The sequence below is a fragment of the Brassica rapa genome, chromosome A06 (genome assembly GCF_000309985.2).
Source record: "Brassica rapa cultivar Chiifu-401-42 chromosome A06, CAAS_Brap_v3.01, whole genome shotgun sequence".
NCBI lineage: Eukaryota > Viridiplantae > Streptophyta > Magnoliopsida > Brassicales > Brassicaceae > Brassica > Brassica rapa.
Genome location: NC_024800.2, coordinates 4,574,403 through 4,597,104, shown reverse-complemented (window position 1 = coordinate 4,597,104; position 22,702 = coordinate 4,574,403). Strand labels below are relative to the sequence as shown.

Below are 22,702 nucleotides of genomic sequence, written 5' to 3'. Positions count from 1 at the left end.
CAATCAACAAACCTCCTTTATTGGTCTATATCCAACATCTAAAAAATCATAAACTTGCGTGGAATATTCGAATTGATCTAATTAAGTCGCTATATTAAACTTGTAGAAAGAGTACAAATTTATGTGCGACCTTAACTTATCATCTTTATACACGTAAGTACGTGCTAATCTTGTTTTAATCCTCAGCAAAGTGTTTGACATTGTGAAATAAATTTTGTTTTAATCTTCAGCAAAATGGTTGACATTGTGAAATAACCAATATTTATATTCTTTTCCCAGCACATTACTGGTTGACATTGTGAAATTAATTTTTAACTATGTAACATGAACCCTTGAGAGGATTCTTCGTGGTGACTAGTAAACTAGATAGAAGCTCGGAGAAATATTTTTGAATATGTTTGAAAATAATGAGATAGTTAAAAATTAAACGATATGCATTGTCATCACATTTACAAAGAAGTGTTTTTCTGTATGTATGATTCAGGCATTGTGTATATGTTATATTATTCGAAGGTCATACTCGAATGATTTTCTGCTTTGAACATATCCCAACGAGAAGAATGATTCTTCAACAATCCAAACTTTGGGCTTCATGTGCCAGCCTCACATTGGTCCAAACCGTCCACATTGTTAGATGCCCAATCACACCTAATTGGTCATCTGCATTTTGCAGTCTGATAAAAATTGAGAGGGTTTATAATATAGTTAGTGAATCTTCTTCAACTTGGATTGAAGCTCTTGTAGTCCTGTGTCATAAGGCAGGTCTCAGCTGAAGCGCTGTCCATTGAATTGGGCCTATTAAAGATAAGAATTAAACGGGCCTAAATATAATGGCCCATATAGCTCGATTAAATACGGCGACGTATAAAAGAAGCTTCTCACTTGTCACTTGTCAGTTTCATCATCATCTTCCTCTCGGAAACGAGAAAAAAGATTCCTCTCGCTCTCTCTCTCTTCTCTCCTCTCAAGGGTTTCAGTTTCCCGCGCATTATAGACGAAAACATGGCTCCTAAAACGGATAACACAGAAGGTATAATAATCTCGCGAACAAATCCTCTACTCTCTTTTGATTTTGATTTCTCTCTCGTTTCCTGATTTTGTTTCGAATCTGCAGCGATCGTACTCAACTTTGTAAACGAGGTAATAATCACTTCTTCTGCTTATCGGGAGACCTAATTTATCCCCTTGAGCTATGTCTAACTGATTTATGAATCGATCATGTGAAGCTTATAAAATCAACTGAGTTTGGAATTTTTGGTTTTATAATATAATCAAAATCCGTTTTGTTATTGTGTTTGTTTGTTTGTTTGTTGCAGCAAAACCGACCTCTGAACACGCAAAACGCAGCTGATGCGCTGCAAAAGTTTAGCCTCAAGAAGACTGCTGTTCAGAAAGCGCTTGATAGCCTCGCTGATGCTGGCAAAATCACTTTCAAGGAGTATGGCAAGCAGAAGCTGTACATTGCTAGGCAAGACCAGTTCGAGATCCCAAACACTGAGGAGCTTGCTCTGATGAAAGAAGAAAACGCAAAGCTTCAAGAACAGGTTCAGGAGAAGAGGAAGACGATCAGTGAAGTGGAGTCAGGTGTGTTTGTTAACCTGCTTTTGAATCACTGAGGAATCTTTATTATGCTGTCTTGATGTTATCATTCTTCTTCACAGAAATAAAGAGCTTGCAGTCAAACTTGACACTAGAGGAGATACAAGAGAAAGATGCTAAGCTAAGGAAAGAGGTACATGACATGCTCTCTTAGCCTTTGGCTTAGGTAATAGGTAAAAAAAAGCTTAAAAGGTTGGTTTCAACATTGTACCAGGTTAAGGAAATGGAAGAGAAGCTGATCAAACTACGTGAAGGTGTTACACTGGTGAGGCCGGAAGACAAGAAGGCTGTTGAAGATATGTACTCTGACAAGATCAATCAGTGGAGAAAGCGCAAGAGGATGTTCAGAGACGTTTGGGATACTGTCACTGAGAATTTTCCCAGAGATATTAAGGAGTTTAAGGTGAAAAGTTCATACAATTACGTTAGAATAAGTTTCATCTTTCAAACTACATTAACCTAATGTTGACTTGGTAGGAGGAGCTTGGAGTTGAATATGATGAAGATGTTGGCCTAAGTCTGCAGGCTTATTCTGACCTGATTCCACATGGTAAAAAGAGGGGAAGAGGGCAGTAACTTACAGGTAACTTCTTTGAAATTTCTCTCCCTCTCAGGTCAATTTGTTTCTAGAAACTTAGACAACATATGCCATTTGTTCAACATTATTGAACCCTTGACCAAGGCATAAAGAACACACAAAGAAATTGTACACACACTCAGTCACTAAAACATAGATGCACCTGAAATAAAACTTAGTATCCACGAACCTGTCTGGTCCTAACTGAAATAGGACCCTTTAAAATAGCTTTACGTATAATAGGCTCTTCAACCGAATGAGCCATGCTGTCCACATGTCCTGTATCCGCTCTATCAGAACCATCCATAAGACTTTCCTCATCTTTAACCTCAGTAGTAGTATTAGTCTTAGCATTATGTTTGGTTTCTTCCTCACTGTCGTAGACGACAAAAGCCTTCTCCAACAACTTCACAGGGTCTTCTCTAAATGACATCACATCCTCAATATTATCATCTGTATCCGATATAGACTTCTTAGATTCTGATCTCACATCCACTTCACCTTCTGAAAGATCAACATCCTCCACATGTCCTTCATCTGCTCTATCAGAACAATCCTTAAGACTTTCCTCATCTTTAACCTCCGTAGTAGTATTAGTCTTAGCAATTTGCTTGGTTTCTTCCTCACTGTCGTATAAAACATCATCCTTCTCCAGCAGCTTCACAGGGTCTTCCCTAAGTGACATCACATCCTCAATAGTATCTTCTGGATCCGATATAAACTTCTTAGATTCTGATCTCACATCCACTTCACCTTTTGAAAGATCACCATCATCATTAGCTTCTTGTTCTGTTTTATTGTTTCCAGAACCACTAGATGAACTCCCCCCACCATTATTACCCGTATTGTCAGGTCCACAAGGCGAAAACTGACAAAGCTCTACAGCTGCTCGTGCAGCCACTGCTGCATGAGCTGCTGACTCAAACGCTGCTTGTGCAGCATCAGCCACGTCTTTGTACTTCTGCTTTCCTCTCTTAACCAAATCAGACAACCCATAACCTTCACCTATCTCATCTTCTCCAACTTCACTTGTTAACTTAGCCTTGGAAACATCTGATTGTCCCTGTCCCTGTCCCTGCACGAATCATAAAATTTGATGGTTAGTACATGCTGTCCTCATTTTTAAAATTTGTTGTGGATTGCAGGTTTACTTACCTCAGTGGACGTAGAAGAAGCTTCTTCAAGTTTCAAAACGATGTTATTTTCTGCTGCAATCTCCTTCAAAACCTTCATTCTAACTTCTCTCGGTGGATGTCTTGTCGACAACTTCTGAATTATCTATTGTAGTAACACAAAAACGAAACATGAATGTAATAAGTTGAGTATTTTGTTCTGTAGTGAATACATTATAAGGTTGAATGAATCAAAGTTGCTTACTTTGGGATTAACCCCACAATTACTCCGCAACTCAATGGACCTAGCTGCAATATCTTTGCCAAAACGCGAAACCAAAACATTACGGATCTCTTGAAGCTCAGGAAACTCTCCGATTCTAGAAGCTGCAAAGAGCAAGCTCGAAACAGCTTCCAGAAGCTCATCAGGGCAATCTCTGTTGTGTTCGAAGAGGTGAACACGGTCGAGCAAGAGAGTGAAGTAGCCATGGATGAAGAAGAGAACGTCGAGTGTGTTCTGGTCTTTAATGACTTGGTCGACTCTGTGGTAAGCGTTCTCGTGTTGCCCAAGCTTAAGAAGCTCGGTGACATCAGAGGTGGCTTGAGAACATCTGACTTGACGTTGGTTCTTGAGAATAGAGAGCCTAGTGAGAGCTAAGTTGAGAAGAGCCTTGAACTTCTTGGTTTTGAAAGTCCGACCAAGCAAAGCGTCTAGCTTCTTCCCCATTTTGTTCTCAACAAGTTGAAGAGGAGATAGATGAAAAAGGTTTAGAGTGATTCTTGGTTTCAATGGGAGTTTTATAAGAAGGTAAGAAAATATAGACGCGTTACGAGTTACGACGTTCGATGACTTAGCAACGGAGTAGGAAAAAAACGACCAACTGAAGAAAAAGTATGGGGTCCGTAATTATAAAAACAACAAGGACACTTCTGAAAATCGTGCGAGAGGGTTAATTATCTTTTAATTAACGCGGGGATTAATTATCTTTTAGATTAAATAAATAAATAATTTAAAATGTACATGAGTAACATACATGAGAAGTTACTTTTTGTTTTTCTATTCTTTTTGTCTAGCTGATGTGAATATTACAAATTTTCATATATATATATACCTTCATTATTAGAAAATTTTGAATATATTTCTCATCTGAACACCAAATGCATGGAAGATTCAGGTTCTCCACATCTCAAATGTGATTTTCCGTTGCAATCACTAATATACGGTATAACGTGGATTCATAACGAGGAGAACGTTCGTGCCTTCGTAGACATATTAGTTTCAGTGAACTATCGTAAGAAGAATTCCCAACACAAAATACGTATAGGACAAGAGAGTCTCTTAATTCGATTTTGGTCAACATTATGCTCCGTAAATCACATTTCTATGGTTCCAACTTTCATGGTTTCTTTATTTTCTTCTCTTTTTAGCTTTCTTAAGAAGCTGCTATTGGAGCACTCATTTCAAACGCTGTGAAATAGACACCAGAGAACTGTCATTGTTACGGCTCTTATTCTTCATATTGTAATTTATTTAAGAACGACAGGTTTAAAGGGATTATTGACACGTTTCCCCTTGGCACTAACAGCCCATTAGAAAACACCTTAATCTCCACTTTATTAGGTGTGACATCAAATTAAACAACAACTGAAAATTTAAAAACCTTTGTAGACTTCTTCAACTCGTCTTTAAGTAACTTTCCACATCATGAACATTTTATTAAGTATGATGATCATGGTGTCATAATGATAAAGAGAGGCTTTTCTTATGTTAGGTAGGAAAAGAGCTGTTTAATTACGAAGCTAACTCCACTAATCTCGATTATCCTAAGACACTAACATAAACCAAACATGTTATAGTCTTTTTGTAATTATAGATTTGCAAATCAAAGTTCTAATGCTACTGCAGACCCCAAGCGTTTCCTCAAAGCGATAAAATGATATTATGTGAATCCACCTAGCAAACTATTGTAGTTAAAGCCATCATGTAGCAAAAGAATGATAGATAATAATCCACAGAGGAGATTCTAAAATCAAAATTAAAATGTGTAATATATAGACACACATGTATCTAGGGCATGTGTTCACTTGCCCGTGATGAATGTGTGAGCTAATGCATGTGACACTGAAAGTCTCTTTTCACGATCAATTATGGAAATTTTGTCCATAAGATCTCTGAAATGCAACTAACACCTTGATATCCTCACCTGCATATATAGCCTTTAATCACTGAACCAAAATATTTTCCTTCATTTTTCTCTTATTGTCTGTAAAAAAGGAACAGATAAAACATTTTTTTAGGATAAAACAATTACTAAACCTTGATTCATAATAATTCAAATTACATAAAAGTTGTAGATATTATATACGGAATGGTTTGTTACCTTTCCACTAACACTGTCCCCCTCTGTAGCATTGAAGCTTAAGTCCTAACCAAATTGCTGATCTATAAATGGTCCTTGTTAAATAGTAGAAGGTATCAGAACAAAACTTAAACGCTGATGCTTTGAAACCGAAGAAATAATATAATCTCCAGTGTTAAACTTAAAGCTGAACTTGCGAAGCATCTTTTTAGGGAAGGGACCTTTCAGTTCCATATGGAGGCGTAATATATCATTGTTGCGGAGCCAGGGAAAAGAACTGTGTACGATTTTGTAGCTCTTTAGAAGCGACTAACAAGTAACAAGATATGGTGTAAGTGTGTAACTTCGTTTTAACCAGCAAACCATTCACCTAGACAATCAAGTCACGACCAGATGTTAGAAATTAGTGAATCAATCAGGAAGAAAAAAACATAAACATGTTGCCAGGCTTTATGTCGCAGTAAAGAACAGCACAGTTCTTGGGATGTTTAAGGTATATGAGTAACTGCTTCGCATACAATCTAACTGCAGACAATTTAAGACGACCAATGTTACGACCAAACTTCTTGAAAACCTCATGTTCACTCATCTTCTTGCAGTGTAACAACGTTCTTTGCATATGCATTGTGAGACTCAGGTTATCTAATCTTACTGGCGAGAAAATCAGAAGAAGGTATATAATTTGTTTTTGTATACTGAGGTACCACAAGATCTTCTACTAGGAGTCCTAACTATTATTACATATAACCCCGGGTAGGTTTATAAGCTATTCCAGTTTAACTCGACCGGTTATCCCGGATCTTATGTCCACTTTGTTACAATTAGTTCCACAGGTTCGGTTACTGATTTTTGAAACGCTATTGAACAGTTCAATTCGGTTTTCAAGAAATCATATATGGTTGGTTAACTTTTTTTTTTTTTTTTTTTTTTTTTTGTAACACATATGGTTGGTTAACTATAAACCGAAAATCAGTCTCAACGATGAAGAAATACTTTTTAGTAGTTGTTTGGTTTGGGCCTTATGGATATGGGATATGGTTCATGGGCTATCTTTATCGACTTTTTCTAAAGATGAAGGTAATAAAGAGATTGAGAGAAAATTTCATATACTATATATAAATTCCACATTAACAAAAACTATTAAAGATCTGGCTAAATAAAAAAATGAAGGTGTCAAATAAAGAGATTGAGAATGAAATTTCATACTACATTAATTTCACATTAACACTTAGGGGTGGGCGTTCGGGTACCCGTTCGGGTTCGGGTCGGGTATTTCGGATTTTCGGGTATTTCGGTATAGAGGTCTAGAATCCGTTCGGGTATTTCTGTACTTCGGGTCGGGTTCGGGTATTTTTAGTTCGGATTCGGTTAATTCGGATCGGGTTCGGATATTTAGATTTTGAAAAAAAAAAATTAAAATTTTCATTTCTCAAGTTTGTTGTATTTAAAAATATAACTTTTAGTTAACTAATTTTCTATTTTTAATAGATTGAATGGTTAATAGATTTGGACATAACATTTTAAAATTAAAAAGACATTAATTTAGTTTTTTTTTATGTAAGTTTTTGTTAATTTTTGAAATAAAAAACTTGACATGCATTTTAAGTGATTAACAAATCATTTTTTCCGTAATTGTATGTATATCATATGAACTTAAAGTATGTGTAGTATCAATATAAATATTTTATATAAAATGAGAGATATAAACTAGAAATATATGGTTAATTATACATATGTTCGGTTATCTTCGGATATCCATTCGGGTTCGGGTATTATCCGTTCGGGTTCGGATATCCAATCTCTCCTTATTCAATACCCGTTCGGGTATTTTGCTACTTCGGTTCGGATTTCGGTTCGGGTTTTTCGGATCGGGTTCGGGTGCCACTTCGGATATCGGGTAAAGTGCCCACCCCACTATTAAAAGATCGGGGAAGAACAAACAAACGAATTCGCTTATATTAATCTAGAAAATTACCCCCACTAACAAAGTATTTAACTTTCCTAATTTAAAAAAAAAAAACATAATTTCCTAATCCTAATAATTAATTAATAGAAAATTAACAATCTACCATAAAATGATAGGGGGTAAAAAAACGACATGGAAGCATAGCCACACGCTTTACAAAACGGCATCGTTTTAACATCTTCCACCTAATTTAAAGTTTTTACTCCGCCGGTAACGACTCCGACCGCCACGAAAATAGCTCGCCGGCATCGAAACCATCATCGGAAAATTCAAACAGCCCCTCTACGGCGAGGTAATCTCCGACGCCGGAACCGAAATCTAACGAGCCGTAGTAATTCGACAAATGATCCTCGAACCCCCATACCTCGTCGACTCCTGACGAATCCGACGACGCTCGCACCAGATCCGTTAACGTCTCCGTCGTTTCCACCTCCTTCGCGACAGGAACCGGAGAAACCGGCGGCAGACCAAGCTCGTCATCGGAAGCCTCCAAAAGGTAGCCGAGATCCGGCTGAGTTTCGCCGGCCGTGGTAACCGTGGAAGACAACTCGTCCTCGAAACTCTTCATGACCGAGTCGAGATCTTGACTCACCGGTTCAGGATCCGAGTCATCGAGAACGTCGAATAAATCGTCTCTCAGCCTCTTCACCTCGGGGGAGTCAATAACCGCGTCGTCAGACTCGTCCCTGACTCGCTTTTTCTCAGCTGAGTCGGTCCGAGTTAGCCTCTCTTCGTTAACCAACAACTCCTCCGCCATACTCTTTCGGGTTTATTTTTTTTGTTCGGGGAAACTTTTTTATTTTATCAGTGGCAGTATTGAAATTAGTGAGGGGTAGAGGTGCAGAATGGGAAGAAGGGAACACGAGGCTTTATAGTAAGAGAAAAGAGAGAGCGAGAATGTGAGGAGGGGAAATGTAAAAGAGCGAGAGAAACGCGTGAGATTGTGACGGATTGTTAGGCGCGTGGGAGAGCGAATCCTTTGGAATCACGGATCCCTCGCTTTTGTTTTTTGTTTATTTCTTTCTTTTTTAGCTTTTTCTGGTTTTTGTCTTTTTAATATTTTCTTACACAACATTGTTTTGAAAACTTCCAGATGTCCCTTTCTAGTTTTAAAAGTATAATTAATCGATTTGAATTCGGAATTGAAGTCCGGTCACGTTGATGTGCACATGCCCAGTCAATTACGCCCTCTGGATAGTTATTTATTTTCCTTTTTTTAACATAACTTCTTGATTTTTCCAAAATAATTTTCTTTCAACTTTATTTTGGAAAAATTCGAATATTTCTAGAAATAATCTCAAGTAACCTCAGACTTGGAATATCAACTTTTGTTTATAAGTATAATAACATAGAAGTTGAAAACAAAAAAATATGATAATATATAAGTTTCTATTTTCCTGGTTTGCTATGTGACAAAATTATGTCAATACATACTATCTTATCAACTAGTCGAATGGACGACCAACAAATAAAAGTCACAACTAGTAAAATGAAGCAAACGAATTGGTAAATATTTACATCTCGTGGTTAATTACTATGTGAACATAGTAATAAATAATTCACGAACGTTAATTTGCAGCTTTTGAAAAAAGAAGAAGGTTATATTGTAGCTACTGTTTCACTCTTACAACATTCTTTACATGCTTGTTTGCTTTCGTTCTATGAGTTAGCTACTTAGCTCCATTATGCAACCACACTTTCTGCATATGCATGGCTTCAGTGTTTTGGAACTTTTGTTCCAAGCTGTGTTTCACAAGACAAACACTTGTAAATACCAAATAATTGTCTGATCAAATTGAAATCAGCATTATGTATCAATATATAAAATGTTTGTCGTAGTATTATATCGAGTGGTCGTAGACTTTGGGTGGTCTTTTAGCACCATAGATTCAACTTTATCGTCCAGGGTACAGATTAAAGTTTAAACCGACAGGGGAAAAAAGAATACATATGAATGCATATTGTGTGATATACAACCTTTTTGTCTATTGTGTTCTGTTAAATCATTGGCCCATGTCGAGCGATGTGAATGCATTTTTTATATGAATGATTTCGATATCTACACAGGACTGAATCATTTTTTGATCATTTACGCGTATAAGTAAATAGACTTATTGGCATAAATTTATTTCCCATGTTCATACTTATACATGGTATGAAGCAGACAACATTCCCACTTCGAGTTTGCTATTTTCATTGGTCGACTCGAACCAAAGACAATTCATAGTACAAAGTAGAAGAACAAAAAATACATGGCGACCTCGAATCGAAAACCATTTGTTATTTATGATATGCGGAATACTAAACTGATTCAACAATTTTATAAATATTTTTCTTAATCAAGTAGATTTTTTGGAACAATTTTTATTGTTTATGATTCCGCTGATGGGCAACAGAAAATAAATTATATTGTGGTGAGAAATCGAGTTAATAAAACTTCAGTCTAATGGTTTTTGCGATTTTATAATTCAACTATATTTATAAAAATTACATCGTTATGTAGTTCTATTATTGAGAGCATATATGTTTAAGAATTAGGTAAGTTTAGAAATTTTGAGTTTTGGAATAACGTATCGATTTAAACAAGAGGCTAGTGTTTTGATTTGTGGGCAGTGTGCATCTTCGCAAATATACGTGGTTTTAGCAAAGTGGAGTGACAAAAAGAAGCAAAGTTGTGATTCTTGGGTAATAAATATACTCGATCCATTACTTCTTCTTTCATAATGAAACCAGTACTTAACAAATAAATAATTATATGATTGTATTATCAATGCACGTTTCTCTTATTTTGGTAAGACATTTCGAGCGGTCCAAACCAAACATACTGGTATGAATTTTGGTGGTCAGTGCGTTTTGATTATCTATCGCACTATAGTTCTTTTCTCATATTTAGGGAGTAATCAGAATTCGCACGTCAAAATTTGCGGTAACTATTTTTTTATAAGTTATACAGTTTGAGTCTAATATGAGATATGTTTTCTGAACGCACGGATACTTTCTCTTTCTTTTATTTGTCGACGATGATCAAAATTCCCGTCTCTCAAGCAATATATAGTTTAATTTTATTTTAAGATATGAAACACAGAACGCCACTAGATGCAACTTTGCACATAGAAATGCAATAAACACGATGAATTACCTTTTATCATATGAAATAAATAATTGACTTTATATATGCAAACTGCTATCAGTCTACATTATTATTCCTGAATCTAATATTTTTATTTTGTGTGGTTTTCTTTTCTTTTGTTCAGCTTGTGGCTTTCTTGTTTTTTTCTAATACCAAACGTTTTATATTAAAATCAAAAATACAATAGATTAAGTCGGTTACAATTGGAGAGAAAATAATTAAAATGTGATGAATGATAGATGTGGCTAAAGAGAAAAGAGATCCGTAGAGAATTTTACTTTGTATTTTTAAAATCTGCGTTTGAGAAAAAGCAAAAAATTCGAAATCAAAGTTGAATAACTTATGGTTTTCTAATATATACATCCACATGGAAGAGAGGCTCCTGAAACTGAATTTTAAATTCAAAATATTAGATGACAACAAAGTAGGTACAAAAGACAAAATGTACCTCTTCGGATATTTGGATGGTTTTAGTTCTTTACTAGAGAAATTATCTTATATCACTAAATATGCGTATACGTATGCATACCATATGATATAATTTTCGTCTCATCGTGCATATCATACACGTATCAATAAATAAATTTCAATAATACCCAAGGTCTTTTGTCAAAAGTTTAAAAAAGAATCCCAAGGTCCACTACAATCAATAAATTGACACCATTAATAAACTCTGCACGTAGTGAGTTACGTACTCTCTCAAACTTGGAAATCCATATTAATTAATGTCAGCTATAAACTACTATAAAAGGTTCTTATGTTTACTGTAGTTTAAAACAACTCATGAGTCTCTCTGTAATCTGTATTTATAAGTGATTTAAAAAAAAAAGTTTGTATCGTCAATAATAAACTAATTAAAGTGAAGGTGGAGGCATGGAGCATATCAGCATAATTGTTTTTGTGAACGGTAATGCTCATGTTGGGTATGAAACATCAAACTGGGGACGGTTTCAAAAACTAGCGTATGTTTTTAATATCAGCATACCGTAGCATATACTACGATTTCATTTTTATATGATTAATCCAAATGCACTTGAAATATATAAACTTATACAAGGCCCCTTAACAACGCATCACGTGAGTACAAAGCAATTAAGTACACAACCTCACACAGTAAATTACGTGGTCTCCACGACTCCACCCAGTGTTCCATATATATTTTAATTTCATTAGAAAAGCAAAAACTTAATTTTCCTTGGATTTGATAAATTTTCACCTGCCATATAATCAATTGGATCTAACTAAGCGTTTAAACTTTGAATTGTATCATTTGTTAATTTGGAGCTAGAACTCGCATTTAGATGTGATAATCGAGAAGGCATATAGGTAACTTAGAAAGTACTGCAGTAAGAAAGTGGTAGTTGACGAATTTCCATGTGCCCACCACCAAACTAGTACAGTCTATAGCTTGCATCTAAAAGGTTATATATAGGTAGTTTATTATCATCGATTTGATTAATGATACTTTAAATGCTACTAAACTTAGCTGAAGTTTTATAGTCCGGCTAATAATAGAGACAACCCACCGAATGATATAACAATCCCATGTAAACGCATGCCCTAGCCCTAATTTAGGATTGAGTATAGTTTTTTTTTCTTTTGAAATGAGCTATTATTATCTTAGTAGTTTCTAAGATTGAGAATTAAACTTTCATGAAGATTGTTTCATGCAAGCTTTTTCCTGCTACAGGCTATTTAGTCTTATCTTTGTAAACTTTTAGGTTTTTAAATTTGAAAGCCTTTAGTAAAAAAAAGAGCTATTATCATTGTTATTTTTGCTAGCTAGTATTTTTTTTTAATTTGTTTAACCAGCAAAAGAAAATCAGATTTATTTATTACGTACACGAACCATGCTGATGATGCTTGCTAGTGTTACTGTTAGATGATGCTAGTTTGTTTACTTCAAGTTTATAAGTTGGAGAAAAGTTTATATCATGTTACAAAAAAAAAAGAAAAAGTTTATATCTATAGAGTTGAGTATGATTCGATCCATTAAGTCCAGACTTTATTTTATCCAGCAACACAAGCTAAAACCCCGGAAAATTTAATTATGTTTCGTATGGTTAAACACTTAACACTATGACGAATTCATGGGAAAACAACTTTAACAAATTCTTTGGTCCATAGGAAAAAAAAATCTAAAAAGATAATAGTCTTACAAATTCGCCTTTTTGTGGCTTTTAACAAGAACAAAATAATAATTTAGCCGTTTGGTTTTTGGTTATATCAGTTATGGATTATGTTATTTTTCAACCAAAAAAAAATTATGTGGATATGGAAGATCAGGGACATACGCAAACACGACATAATTCAATATTTTTGTTGTTTGTCAAAACATCATAAGATTCGATATTTAAAACCATATAAATAACATAATTATATATATATATATGCCTTCTTAAAACACTATATATATATATATATTATTTTTTTTTACTTATACATATATGACATCTTGGGAGATATTTCCCAGTTTTCTACATGATTATTTGGGATTATTTCGACATCGAACATTCGAACAATTAGCTAAAAGAGCGTAAAGTTCGGTAAAAAAAACAAATTAAAGTGCGTATTGATGTGAAGTATAATTATGTAGCATATTTTAGATTAAATGTTAGATTTATCTGAAAGAATGTTGTCATAGTTCGTAAATGTAAATTATAGTCAAAACTCAAAACAGATAAATTATTTACCACGCTTATGACATTTTAATGAGAATTGAGAAGTTCAAATTTTTTTTTTGAGAAATCCAGACATTAGTAAATACGACAATACTATAAAGCTTATACTATAATATAAGTATATTTTTGTGTCCCAAACAATTATCAGATGTATTTTTAGATCAAAATCACAAAATTTGAATAGAATAATAATTCATTTTTAAATTTCTTTTTTTTTTAAATGGAATTTTCTAATAGTAAAATTTAGAAGGACGATTTAATTCAAGTGCGCATTGCTTTCACGTCCCATCGTCTTTGGTCAGTGCCACGATAATTGCCTCCGTGGAATGGTCCTCTGCTACAGCCTACTGTATTACAAAATTACAATCACGGTTTAAAAATTTGATTACTTGTTACAAATTAAAATAAGTTCGTAAAAGTGACTTTTAACGAAAATAATGCGGTTAAGGTCTTTAAAAATATTGATTGGGCGTGCTTAAGTTAAGGCTGAAAGAATTTTTCAGTAAAGCTTCCGAGTTTGGACCCTGTGTTCAATTTAAAATGACAAGACTATGCGGTTAGTGAAGTTTTAAATTTGAATATCTTGTTGGTTATAAACTTATACGTAAGAAAAGAACGAATATCTTTTGGTTATTACTTATCGCAAATACCGTTTGAACCAAAATTAGGTATTAATTATCCTAGTCCTTCTCTTCGTTCATCTAAAGTACCTTAAAATAGTAATTGTCTTAGACATACTATTTGCGCGCGCGCGCACATATATATATATATATATTCATTCCGATCTAAAAAGTATGATATAAAATAATAAAAATAGATTTCGTTTTTCTTCAACAAATTTTGATCTCTAGAACCTAAAATATTATTAAAATATTTTTTTAAATCATTCAATTGGTTACCAAAATTTTTTTTAAAATATAATGGACTATATAGTTTGTTATTTAAACATTTTATATACTGTTATTACAAAAAACATTTTACATATTAAAATATAAAAAAAACATCATATATTATTAAATGAAAATATCATATATTTTACGAAGCAAAGAGAATGCTATATAGTGAATATTAGGGGTGGGCAAAGTATCCGTACAATTTGATTTGATCCGTTATTTGTTCTGATTCAATTCGAAAAAAATCGGATATTCATGACATAACAAATCACAAATACTAATATTTTTAAAAACGGATATCTAATCTGATCTGTTATATACATATGTATATATATATGTAATATATAAGTTTTATAATATTACTATTCACTAAATTAATTATTTAGTTATTTTTTTTTTAAAGTATGTAGCTTTATAATTAATTAAATATTATTATTTATATCATATTTTTCTCTCTTTATTTTTTAATTTTGTTTTAAAATTAAATTATTTTTAACGGGTCTAATCGAATTTCTGGTAAATTATTTAAAACACCGAATATCTAAAAGTTATTGATTGAATTGAATCGAAAAATAAATTATCCGTGCCGAACAGATCACGAATAGTGCTGGGAATATGAATCATTATCCGCGGGCCTCGCCCCATTTGATCCGCTGCGGGGCGGGTGCGGGTCGAGTGATTTGAAAAATTTGGTTCGCGGGTGCGGGTGCGGGTTGAGTGATTTTTATGCGGGACGAGTGCGGGTCAGCCAAAATTCAGTGCGGGTACCCGCCAACCCGCAAAAACTAAAAAAGAAAAGATTTTTTTTTTTAAATATTATTTTTAAATAGAAAATTTTTAAAAAATAATTTAATTTTAATTATAAATAGATTAATATTTATTATTTTTAATAAAAAATATTTAAAATATTAAATTTTATTGTTATTTTTAATAAAAAAATATTTAAAATATTAAATTTTATTATTATTTTAATAAAAAAATATTTAAATTAATAATTTTTAATATTATTAATATTATCCGCGGGTCTAGCGGATCATCCGCGGGTTTCACGAACATCGAGATCCGCTCCGTGATATACTAGAGTTTGACACAGATGACTTTGCCATGCCCTAAAATTAAACTTATACAGACCATATATAACAGTTGTGACAACAATTACAACAGATTTTTCAATCAATCCACGTCACTATCACAATCGCCGTTGGCTCCACGTAGTATAATATATATTTGCTTTGATGGTCTCAGATATGTACTATGGTAAATAATAAAATAGTAGTTTGTCATTCATCGATTGAATCTTCAAGTTTGTAAACGTCTGACCTGAAATGTTTTTTCTTTATTGAACGTGAAATGGTTGTTTTAAAAGCTGGACCAGAACTTCAAACAGATTAATGTAGTGTTATATATAATCTCAATGTTTAATCAGTTAAAACACCAACATAATTTCTCAAAGTAAGATTATATATATTAAAAATGTAAAACCTAGCATAAAAATGATTCCACGTCTAATGTAATATGATGTCCCGATAAAAGAATGACTCGTTAACAAAAAAAGTGATGCATGATTAATCTGCTGGACAGCTTTGTAAGAAAAATAAAGGAGAAGTTTACATAAATAAATAAATATAAATAAACCTTTACCAGAAAAAAAAAATAATAAATAACCCGTATTTTTTCCTATATTCTTCTTTTTCAGAAAATTAGAACAATTGACTTGAGGTTATATAGATGCTTTATTTTTCACGAGAAACTAGGTGTTTTCCTGCACCATGTACAGTGATAAATTTTTTAAAAGTTAAATTATATTTAAAATGAAATTTATTAATATTATATATTTTATTATTTTTGACTAATATTTAATATAAAGTTGATTATTTAAGCATAAAATTAAGAAAAAATAATTTTGTTTATTTTAAATTACATTTAATAATATATATGTAATATATTTAAAATTTGAATCTTAGATAAAAAAATTATCTATTTATTTTGATTAAATGTATTAAATCAACGTGTATAAAATTACTAAAAAATCATATAAAAATTGTATAATTATTAAAAATTAAAACTAAATAATATTTATAAAATTTGTAGACATTTAAAAGAAACTAATGAAATTACGATTAACAATTTATTAATATTTTTAAAAAGATGTAGAAAATTTTGAAAATATTAGTAATAAAAATTATATAATTATAAAAATACAATTAAATAATGTATTTCAAAATTTATAATGCATATTTTAATATATTTAGTGATGATTTATGAATTATTACCATATTTTAAGAAGTTTACCAAAAATATAAATCAATATTAAATGTATTGTATTAGTTATTGTTATATTCTATAAAATTTACCAAAAATATATGTCAGTAATAAATGTGATTGTCAATGTCATATTAACTATAACCCATATCATCAATTTTGTTAGCCATATCATCATTGTTTTTGTAAAAATAATTATAGAGATGACATGTAGCAAAATCACTTCGTAAATATAGTATAGGGGATAAGAAGTTGTATCCAATTTGGAAAAGTAGAAAACAGTTTAAGCATTGGTGCTCATTCTTTTTCCATAGAATTTTCAAAGTATCTTATTTATTTATTTATTTATTTTTCACTCTTTTTAATTTCTATTTTTACAACATCTTTCACAGACATAAGAATGAAAATCATCCAAGCAAAAGCATATTTTGTGAAAGTTTAATATAATGTTTGAGTGGATGTATTTTGGGATGGATATATAAGGACTATTAGTTACAAAAACAAAACAAAATATACAATGACTTTTAGTTCAAGAGTATAACCGTTTAAGAAATGTTATGCCCTTTAACATTTATTTAACCAAAAAATATATATATGTGACGACCTAACACCTTTTTCTTTGGGAACAAATTACGACCTAACACCTAACCCAACAAGGCCAACGCTATTTTGTTCGATTTCACGACGTTTTGGTAAAAGTCTATTAAATTGCCTTATGTTGCTTTCACAATTAAACTTGTCAACCTATTTTATCCCGTAGTTATCTTCATTTTTTTCTTAGGGCAGGTTTAACCAAAAACGGCACGTATTATTTAAGTCATTTTCCATTATTTATAGTAGCATCATCATGTTCATTGTAAGAAAATTAACGTCTTATAAGTTTATAACATATGAACATCGTAAAGTTGGTTTAGCAAAAAAAAAAATAAACATCGTAAGGTTAACCATTATTTTACCAAACAAATAGTTTATTGCGTACAACTCTTAGCTATAATATTTATATAATTAAATAGTCACACAAAACTCGCATATAGAGATGGCAAAAGAAGAACCTGCCCGCGGGCCAGGTCCGTGTGAACTTGCTTCGGGTCGGGATTGGGTTCTAAGACATAGGCCCGAATTTTAAGCGGGCCTTGCGGGTAAGGCTTGTGCGGTTTTGGGCCAGACGCGGGATTGGCTCGATGTGTACCGCGGGACGCGCGGGGCTCCGCCAAAGACGATCTCCTCCAGCTCGATCGGTGAGAGAGATGGCGATTGGAAAGCCGATCTCTTCTAGCTCTCACCGTGAGAGAAATGGCTTCTCCTCTTCTTTGATCCGTCACTAAGCTCCACTTCTCTATGCATGTTCTTCATCTTCTCGTTTGATCCATCTCTCATCTCTTCGCTGTTTCAGCTTAATTCTTTTCTTTTGAGCCACGATTCAAGAACTAAGGGCCTTTTGATGTTGCTGATGAACATCAATGCATTCAGGTAAGGATAAAGTTTTCGATTACATGTTCTTTTGCTCATTACCGTGATTTAATTTGTAAGGACAGATAAAAATTCATTCCCTAATTCTTTATTGTGGATTACATGATCTTCAGTGAAAGAAGAACAAGATATTGGGTCTGTTTTGTCTCTAATCAACCGGCTACACAATGACCAATCGTGTAAGTTGTCCTGTCTCATTGTTATCTCTTATCAAACAGCTTCTTATCGAGAATATATGGAGCTTCTTTTGCGATGTTTGCGTGAACAAGAATATTGTTGTTTGTTCTCATCATGAGTTAAACACAAGTGTTTGTAACAATCCAAAGATTTTGATGTTTGCGTGAACAAGAATATTGTTGTTTGTTCTCATCTTTTGCGATGTCTGCGTGAACAAAGAATATTGATGTTTGTTTTTATACTCTGTTTTCGCTCTGTTCGGTCTTGATATTGAAATCAGAAGTATGTTCGGCCTGTTGTTTCTTAATGTCCTTATCATATAAACTCAAGTGATTTTAGTCATCTATTTTCTAAAACTTTTTCTTTATAATGACATGTGGTGAGTGGGGGATTGTATTATGATCAAGGAGGAGAACGATATGAGAATGCAAAGGACACTTCACACTTGCATTCCGATCTATAAGGCAAAGGACCTCAGGTTAGTCTCTGTTCTATTTTTTTTTTTATGTCGTCTCCAGTTCTTATGATAAGAGCTGATAGAATTTAGATACTTGGTTACTAGTACATAGATCTCTTTGTTTCTTGTGTTGTTGTGTTCTTGTGTTCTTATAGCTGATAGAATTTAGGTAATAGGTTACTAGTACATAGATCTTTTTGTTTCTTGTGTTGTTGTGTTCTTCTGTTCTTATAGCTGATAGAATTTAGGTAATAGGTTACTACTTACTAGTACTTGATCGTCTATGCGTGGATGGTTGCTTGTTCTTGATCGTCTCTTACATATGATATGGTTGCTTGCTCTTGATTGTTTAGTTTGATAGTTTGATAGGATTTGAGTATGAGACTTGATCTTTACGTCTGATAGTTTAGATAATAAAAATTTCTTATAATGGTTGAGTCTCTGACCAATGAGAAATAAGAGAATAGTTGCTATAATTTTTAAAATTGCAAAAAAAAATAGAAACAGAACCCTAAACAATATTACCTAAACTCACGACCTAAGCAAAAAAAAAAACGACGCAGAAACCTAAACTCTATCTCTAAGTCTCTAACGAAGAAGAGAGAAAGAGATGACAGATGATGGTTCAAGTTTCGATCCAAATTTCACACCGTTGAATACAATGGATTTTGAGAGCCAGCGAGTCCTTGGAGTTATTTTGGCAGCTGATGAGGCTGATGATGGTTCATCTGATGGAGCAAAAAAGAAGCAAAGAAAGAAGAGAAGGCTTATTCAAGCTGATGATGATGAAGATGATAGTGATGTTGAAATCACTCCTCCACCAATACAAGCTACTACTCTGCGCAAACAAGCCACCTGCGGAACCGTGCGAGCCTTGAAATCAAAGAAACCAATGTTGCAGTCTACTCTAGACGGTGGCATTGGATCGTCTTCGTCTCCTAAGGCGAGTAAAAGGAAAACCAAAACCAAATCTATTCACTTTACCATCCGTGGGGGGAGAAAAAGCTCCAGGCCGACACAAGGTAATGGCAAGAATAAGAAGAAGATTCAAGAGGAGCAGCTTGATTCTGAAGGTGAATTTGAAGAGGACGAGATGGAGAACGAGATGGAGAACGAGAAGGAGGGTAGGCAGTGGTCTGATGTATGGCCCCATTTTACTAAGATTCAAAATTCCAATGGTGAGCAGAAAGCTAAATGCAATTATTGTAAGAATGACTATGCATGGACTTCCCACGGGCATGGAACAAGTGGTTTGAGAAGGCATCGTGACAGATGCAAACTCTTTCCAAGGAATCTCCGAACAAAAAAACTTGATGCTGAAGCCAAATTAGTAAGTGGCAAGTATGATCATGTTGTGTTCAAGCAGCTGGTAACCAAGACTATAATCCAGCATGACCTACCTTACTCATATGTTGAGTATGAGCAAGTCAGAGAAACTTGGAAGCACTTGAATCCTGACGTCAAATTCTTTTGTCGGAACACAGCTAAAGCAGAGGTCTATCGGTTTTATGAAAACGAGAGAGAGACATTGAAGAGGGAATTGGCTAGTCTTCCAGGAAGAGTAAGCTTCACTTCTGATTTGTGGTCATCACTGAAACGGAAGGGTTATATGTGTCTGACAGCACATTACATTGACCGAAATTGGAGGCTAAACAGTAAAATACTGACTTTTTGTGCTCTCCCACCGCCTCACACAGGTATGAATGTTGCTTTAAAGCTTCTTGAATCTGTGGAAGAGTGGGGACTAGAGAAAAAAATGTTCTCTCTCACATTAGACAATGCTACAAGTAATGATTCGATGCAAGATATAGTGAAAACTCAGGTGCTTTTGAGCAATGATTTGTTGTGTGGAGGTGAGTTTTTTCACGTCAGATGTGCAGCTCACATACTCAACCTCATTGTGCAAGATGGTTTGAAGGTTATTAAAGACTCTTTGCACAAAGTTAGAGAGAGTGTTAAGTATGTAACAGCGTCAGAAACGCGTGAGATGACGTTTGCAAAATGCGTGGATGCTGCTGGTATAAAGGAGAATGCTGGTTTGATAATGGATGTGCAGACAAGATGGAACTCGACATTCTATATGCTTGAAAGAGCCCTTCCGTACCGTGAAGCGTTTGTTAAGTTGGAGATATATGATAGGAGAAACTATAAGTTTTTGCCTACAGCTACAGAATGGAGCAGAGCTGCGAAAATATGTGTTTTCTTGGAGCCTTTTGCTAAGATTACTAGTTTGATGTCAGGTTCGAAATACCCAACATCAAACTTGTATTTCTATCAGGTATGGAAGATCCATAATTGGCTGCAGATAAATGAGGAAAGCGATGATGAGATTATCCGAGAGATGGTGATACCGATGAAAGAGAAGTTCGATAAGTACTGGGAAGAATTCAGTGATCTTTTTGCAATGACAGCTGTCTTTGATCCACGCTTGAAGCTTCCAGTTGTAGAGTATTGTTTAGGGAGACTTGACATGAGTACACGTGATGCGAAAATGAAGAACTTGCGTCTGAAGCTGGAAACTTTGTTTCAATCATACGACAAAAAATCAAAGTCAACATCACCTTCTGCAGAGCCTCGTGAGATGGATCAACAAAATGTTCATGGAGGACCGAAAGGAACATTTGAGAACTATGGTGTAAGTCTCCTGTTTCGTTTTTTTTTTTTAAATTACTTATGAACCTGCGGTAGATATAGATAGCTTTGAAAGTTTTGATATTCCATCAAATTGTTTTTAAATTTTTTTTTAAACACTACAGGATTTTTTTGCGTTTCGCAAAAGTAGTGTTGCTGCGAGTGGAAAGACAGCTCTCCAAGCTTATTTGGATGAACCTGCACTAGATATGGATAGCTTTGAAAGTTTGGATATTCTCGACTGGTGGAAAGATAATACTCACAGATTTGGTGATTTGCCAGCAATGGCTTGTGATCTGCTTAGCATTCCGATCACAACAGTGGCTTCAGAATCCTCCTTTAGCATCGGTTCGAGAGTTCTGAACAAATACAGGAGCCGTCTACTTCCCAAAAATGTGCAGGCTCTGATATGTAGTAGGAATTGGATAAAAGGATTCGAAGCTTATGAACATGGTAAATTATTCACTTTGTTATATATTTTAGGGTGTCATGTTCTTTAAATTTAATTAACTTCGATTCTTAATATCTACAGAAGATGAAATGGATGGTGAAGAAGAGATAGTTGAAGTTGAAGAAGAAGAAACTTGATTTTTATTTTGATCTGGTGTTTTTTTTTTATTCGCATTATGGATTTTGTGGCGCTCTTTTTTCCTTGTCGGGTTTTGTCCCAATGGGTTTTCTCGATAAGGTTTTTACCGAGGCCACGTTACATTGTTTGGATTTTGTTTGGGTGTTCATTTACATTACTTGGATATGATTACTTAGATTTGGTGTTGTTACTTAATGTCATTCTTATGCATACACATCAGTGCATACGCATCAAAGATTATTTCTGTTTTAGTTTCTTGTTGATACTACATGCCATTCAACACAAGAATAATGTTTTCCCGATAAGGTTCAATATGTTTGTATTGAACACAAGAGTAATGTTATGTAAGATACGTAGAGATGAAACGTATGATAGAGGTTCATATACTTCTTTTGTTGATCTGTATGACTGTATCGAGAAGCATTGACTCAAAAGCTATAGTTAAGCATCAAATGAGACGTTCAACTTCTGGATGGTGACCCGCGGGCCTACCCGCAAAGACCTGTGCACTAGGCGGGGCGGGATTGGACATTGCTTCTCGATACCGCATCCCGCGGCGGGCCAGCCCGCTGTGACCCGACTGAACTTGAGCCCGTGGCGGGGCGGGCCATTTGGTTGCGGGTGGGCTCGTTTGCCATCTCTACTCGCATAGTATATTGAGATAAACCTGCTTAATTTTTCAAAATATATATTTTGATTAAACATCAACTAAATAAACAGAGGGTGTACATAACAACTGTTATATATTAAACCTAAAGAGAGGTTAAAAGAACCCCACCCATTTCAGAATAAAGATAT

The 22,702-nt window shown here is 34.1% G+C and overlaps 3 protein-coding genes across 4 annotated transcripts; 1 reads left to right on the top strand and 2 right to left on the bottom strand.

Annotated features, from left to right (window-relative positions):
- Window positions 1-867: 867 nt before the first annotated feature.
- On the top strand, window positions 868-3,572 carry LOC103871941 (homologous-pairing protein 2 homolog). Its single transcript, XM_009150277.2, has 7 exons — window positions 868-1,030; window positions 1,115-1,140; window positions 1,317-1,584; window positions 1,662-1,732; window positions 1,814-2,002; window positions 2,077-2,182; window positions 3,322-3,572. The coding sequence occupies exons 1-6, from the start codon at window positions 1,003-1,005 to the stop codon at window positions 2,173-2,175; spliced, it is 681 nt and encodes a 226-aa protein (XP_009148525.1). The 5' UTR covers window positions 868-1,002; the 3' UTR covers window positions 2,176-2,182; window positions 3,322-3,572.
- On the bottom strand, window positions 2,189-6,871 carry LOC103871942. Of its 2 annotated transcripts, none has more exons than XM_009150278.3 (3): window positions 3,554-6,871; window positions 3,332-3,454; window positions 2,189-3,251 (listed from the first exon to the last, which is right to left on the bottom strand). In XM_009150278.3, the coding sequence occupies exons 1-3, from the start codon at window positions 4,013-4,015 to the stop codon at window positions 2,352-2,354; spliced, it is 1,485 nt and encodes a 494-aa protein (XP_009148526.1). In that variant the 5' UTR covers window positions 4,016-6,871; the 3' UTR covers window positions 2,189-2,351. The 2 variants fall into 2 exon arrangements, with proteins under 2 accessions (XP_009148526.1, XP_009148527.1); XM_009150279.3 differs by having other exon boundaries at window positions 2,189-3,245.
- A 710-nt stretch (window positions 6,872-7,581) lies between these two features.
- On the bottom strand, window positions 7,582-8,787 carry LOC103871940. The gene has a single exon (XM_009150276.3). It carries the CDS (start codon window positions 8,369-8,371, stop codon window positions 7,814-7,816), a length of 558 nt encoding a protein of 185 aa, XP_009148524.1. The 5' UTR covers window positions 8,372-8,787; the 3' UTR covers window positions 7,582-7,813.
- Between the last annotated feature and the right edge of the window lie 13,915 nt (window positions 8,788-22,702).

What these genes read in the sequence shown, in the direction of transcription:
- LOC103871941 (XM_009150277.2), top strand. Translation starts at nt 1,003, where the DNA reads ATGGCTCCTAAAACGGATAACACAGAAG. An exon ending in TACTCAACTTTGTAAACGAG is followed by an intron (nt 1,141 to 1,316) that starts GTAATAATCACT and finishes TGTTTGTTGCAG; the next exon opens with CAAAACCGACCTCTGAACAC. An exon ending in ATGCTAAGCTAAGGAAAGAG is followed by an intron (nt 1,733 to 1,813) that starts GTACATGACATG and finishes ACATTGTACCAG; the next exon opens with GTTAAGGAAATGGAAGAGAA.
- LOC103871942 (XM_009150278.3), bottom strand. Translation starts at nt 4,015, where the DNA reads ATGGGGAAGAAGCTAGACGCTTTGCTTGGTCGGACTTTCAAAACCAAG. An exon ending in ATTGTGGGGTTAATCCCAAA is followed by an intron (nt 3,455 to 3,553) that starts GTAAGCAACTTT and finishes TTACTACAATAG; the next exon opens with ATAATTCAGAAGTTGTCGAC. An exon ending in CTTCTTCTACGTCCACTGAG is followed by an intron (nt 3,252 to 3,331) that starts GTAAGTAAACCT and finishes TGATTCGTGCAG; the next exon opens with GGACAGGGACAGGGACAATC.
- LOC103871940 (XM_009150276.3), bottom strand. Translation starts at nt 8,371, where the DNA reads ATGGCGGAGGAGTTGTTGGTTAACGAAGAGAGGCTAACTCGGACCGAC.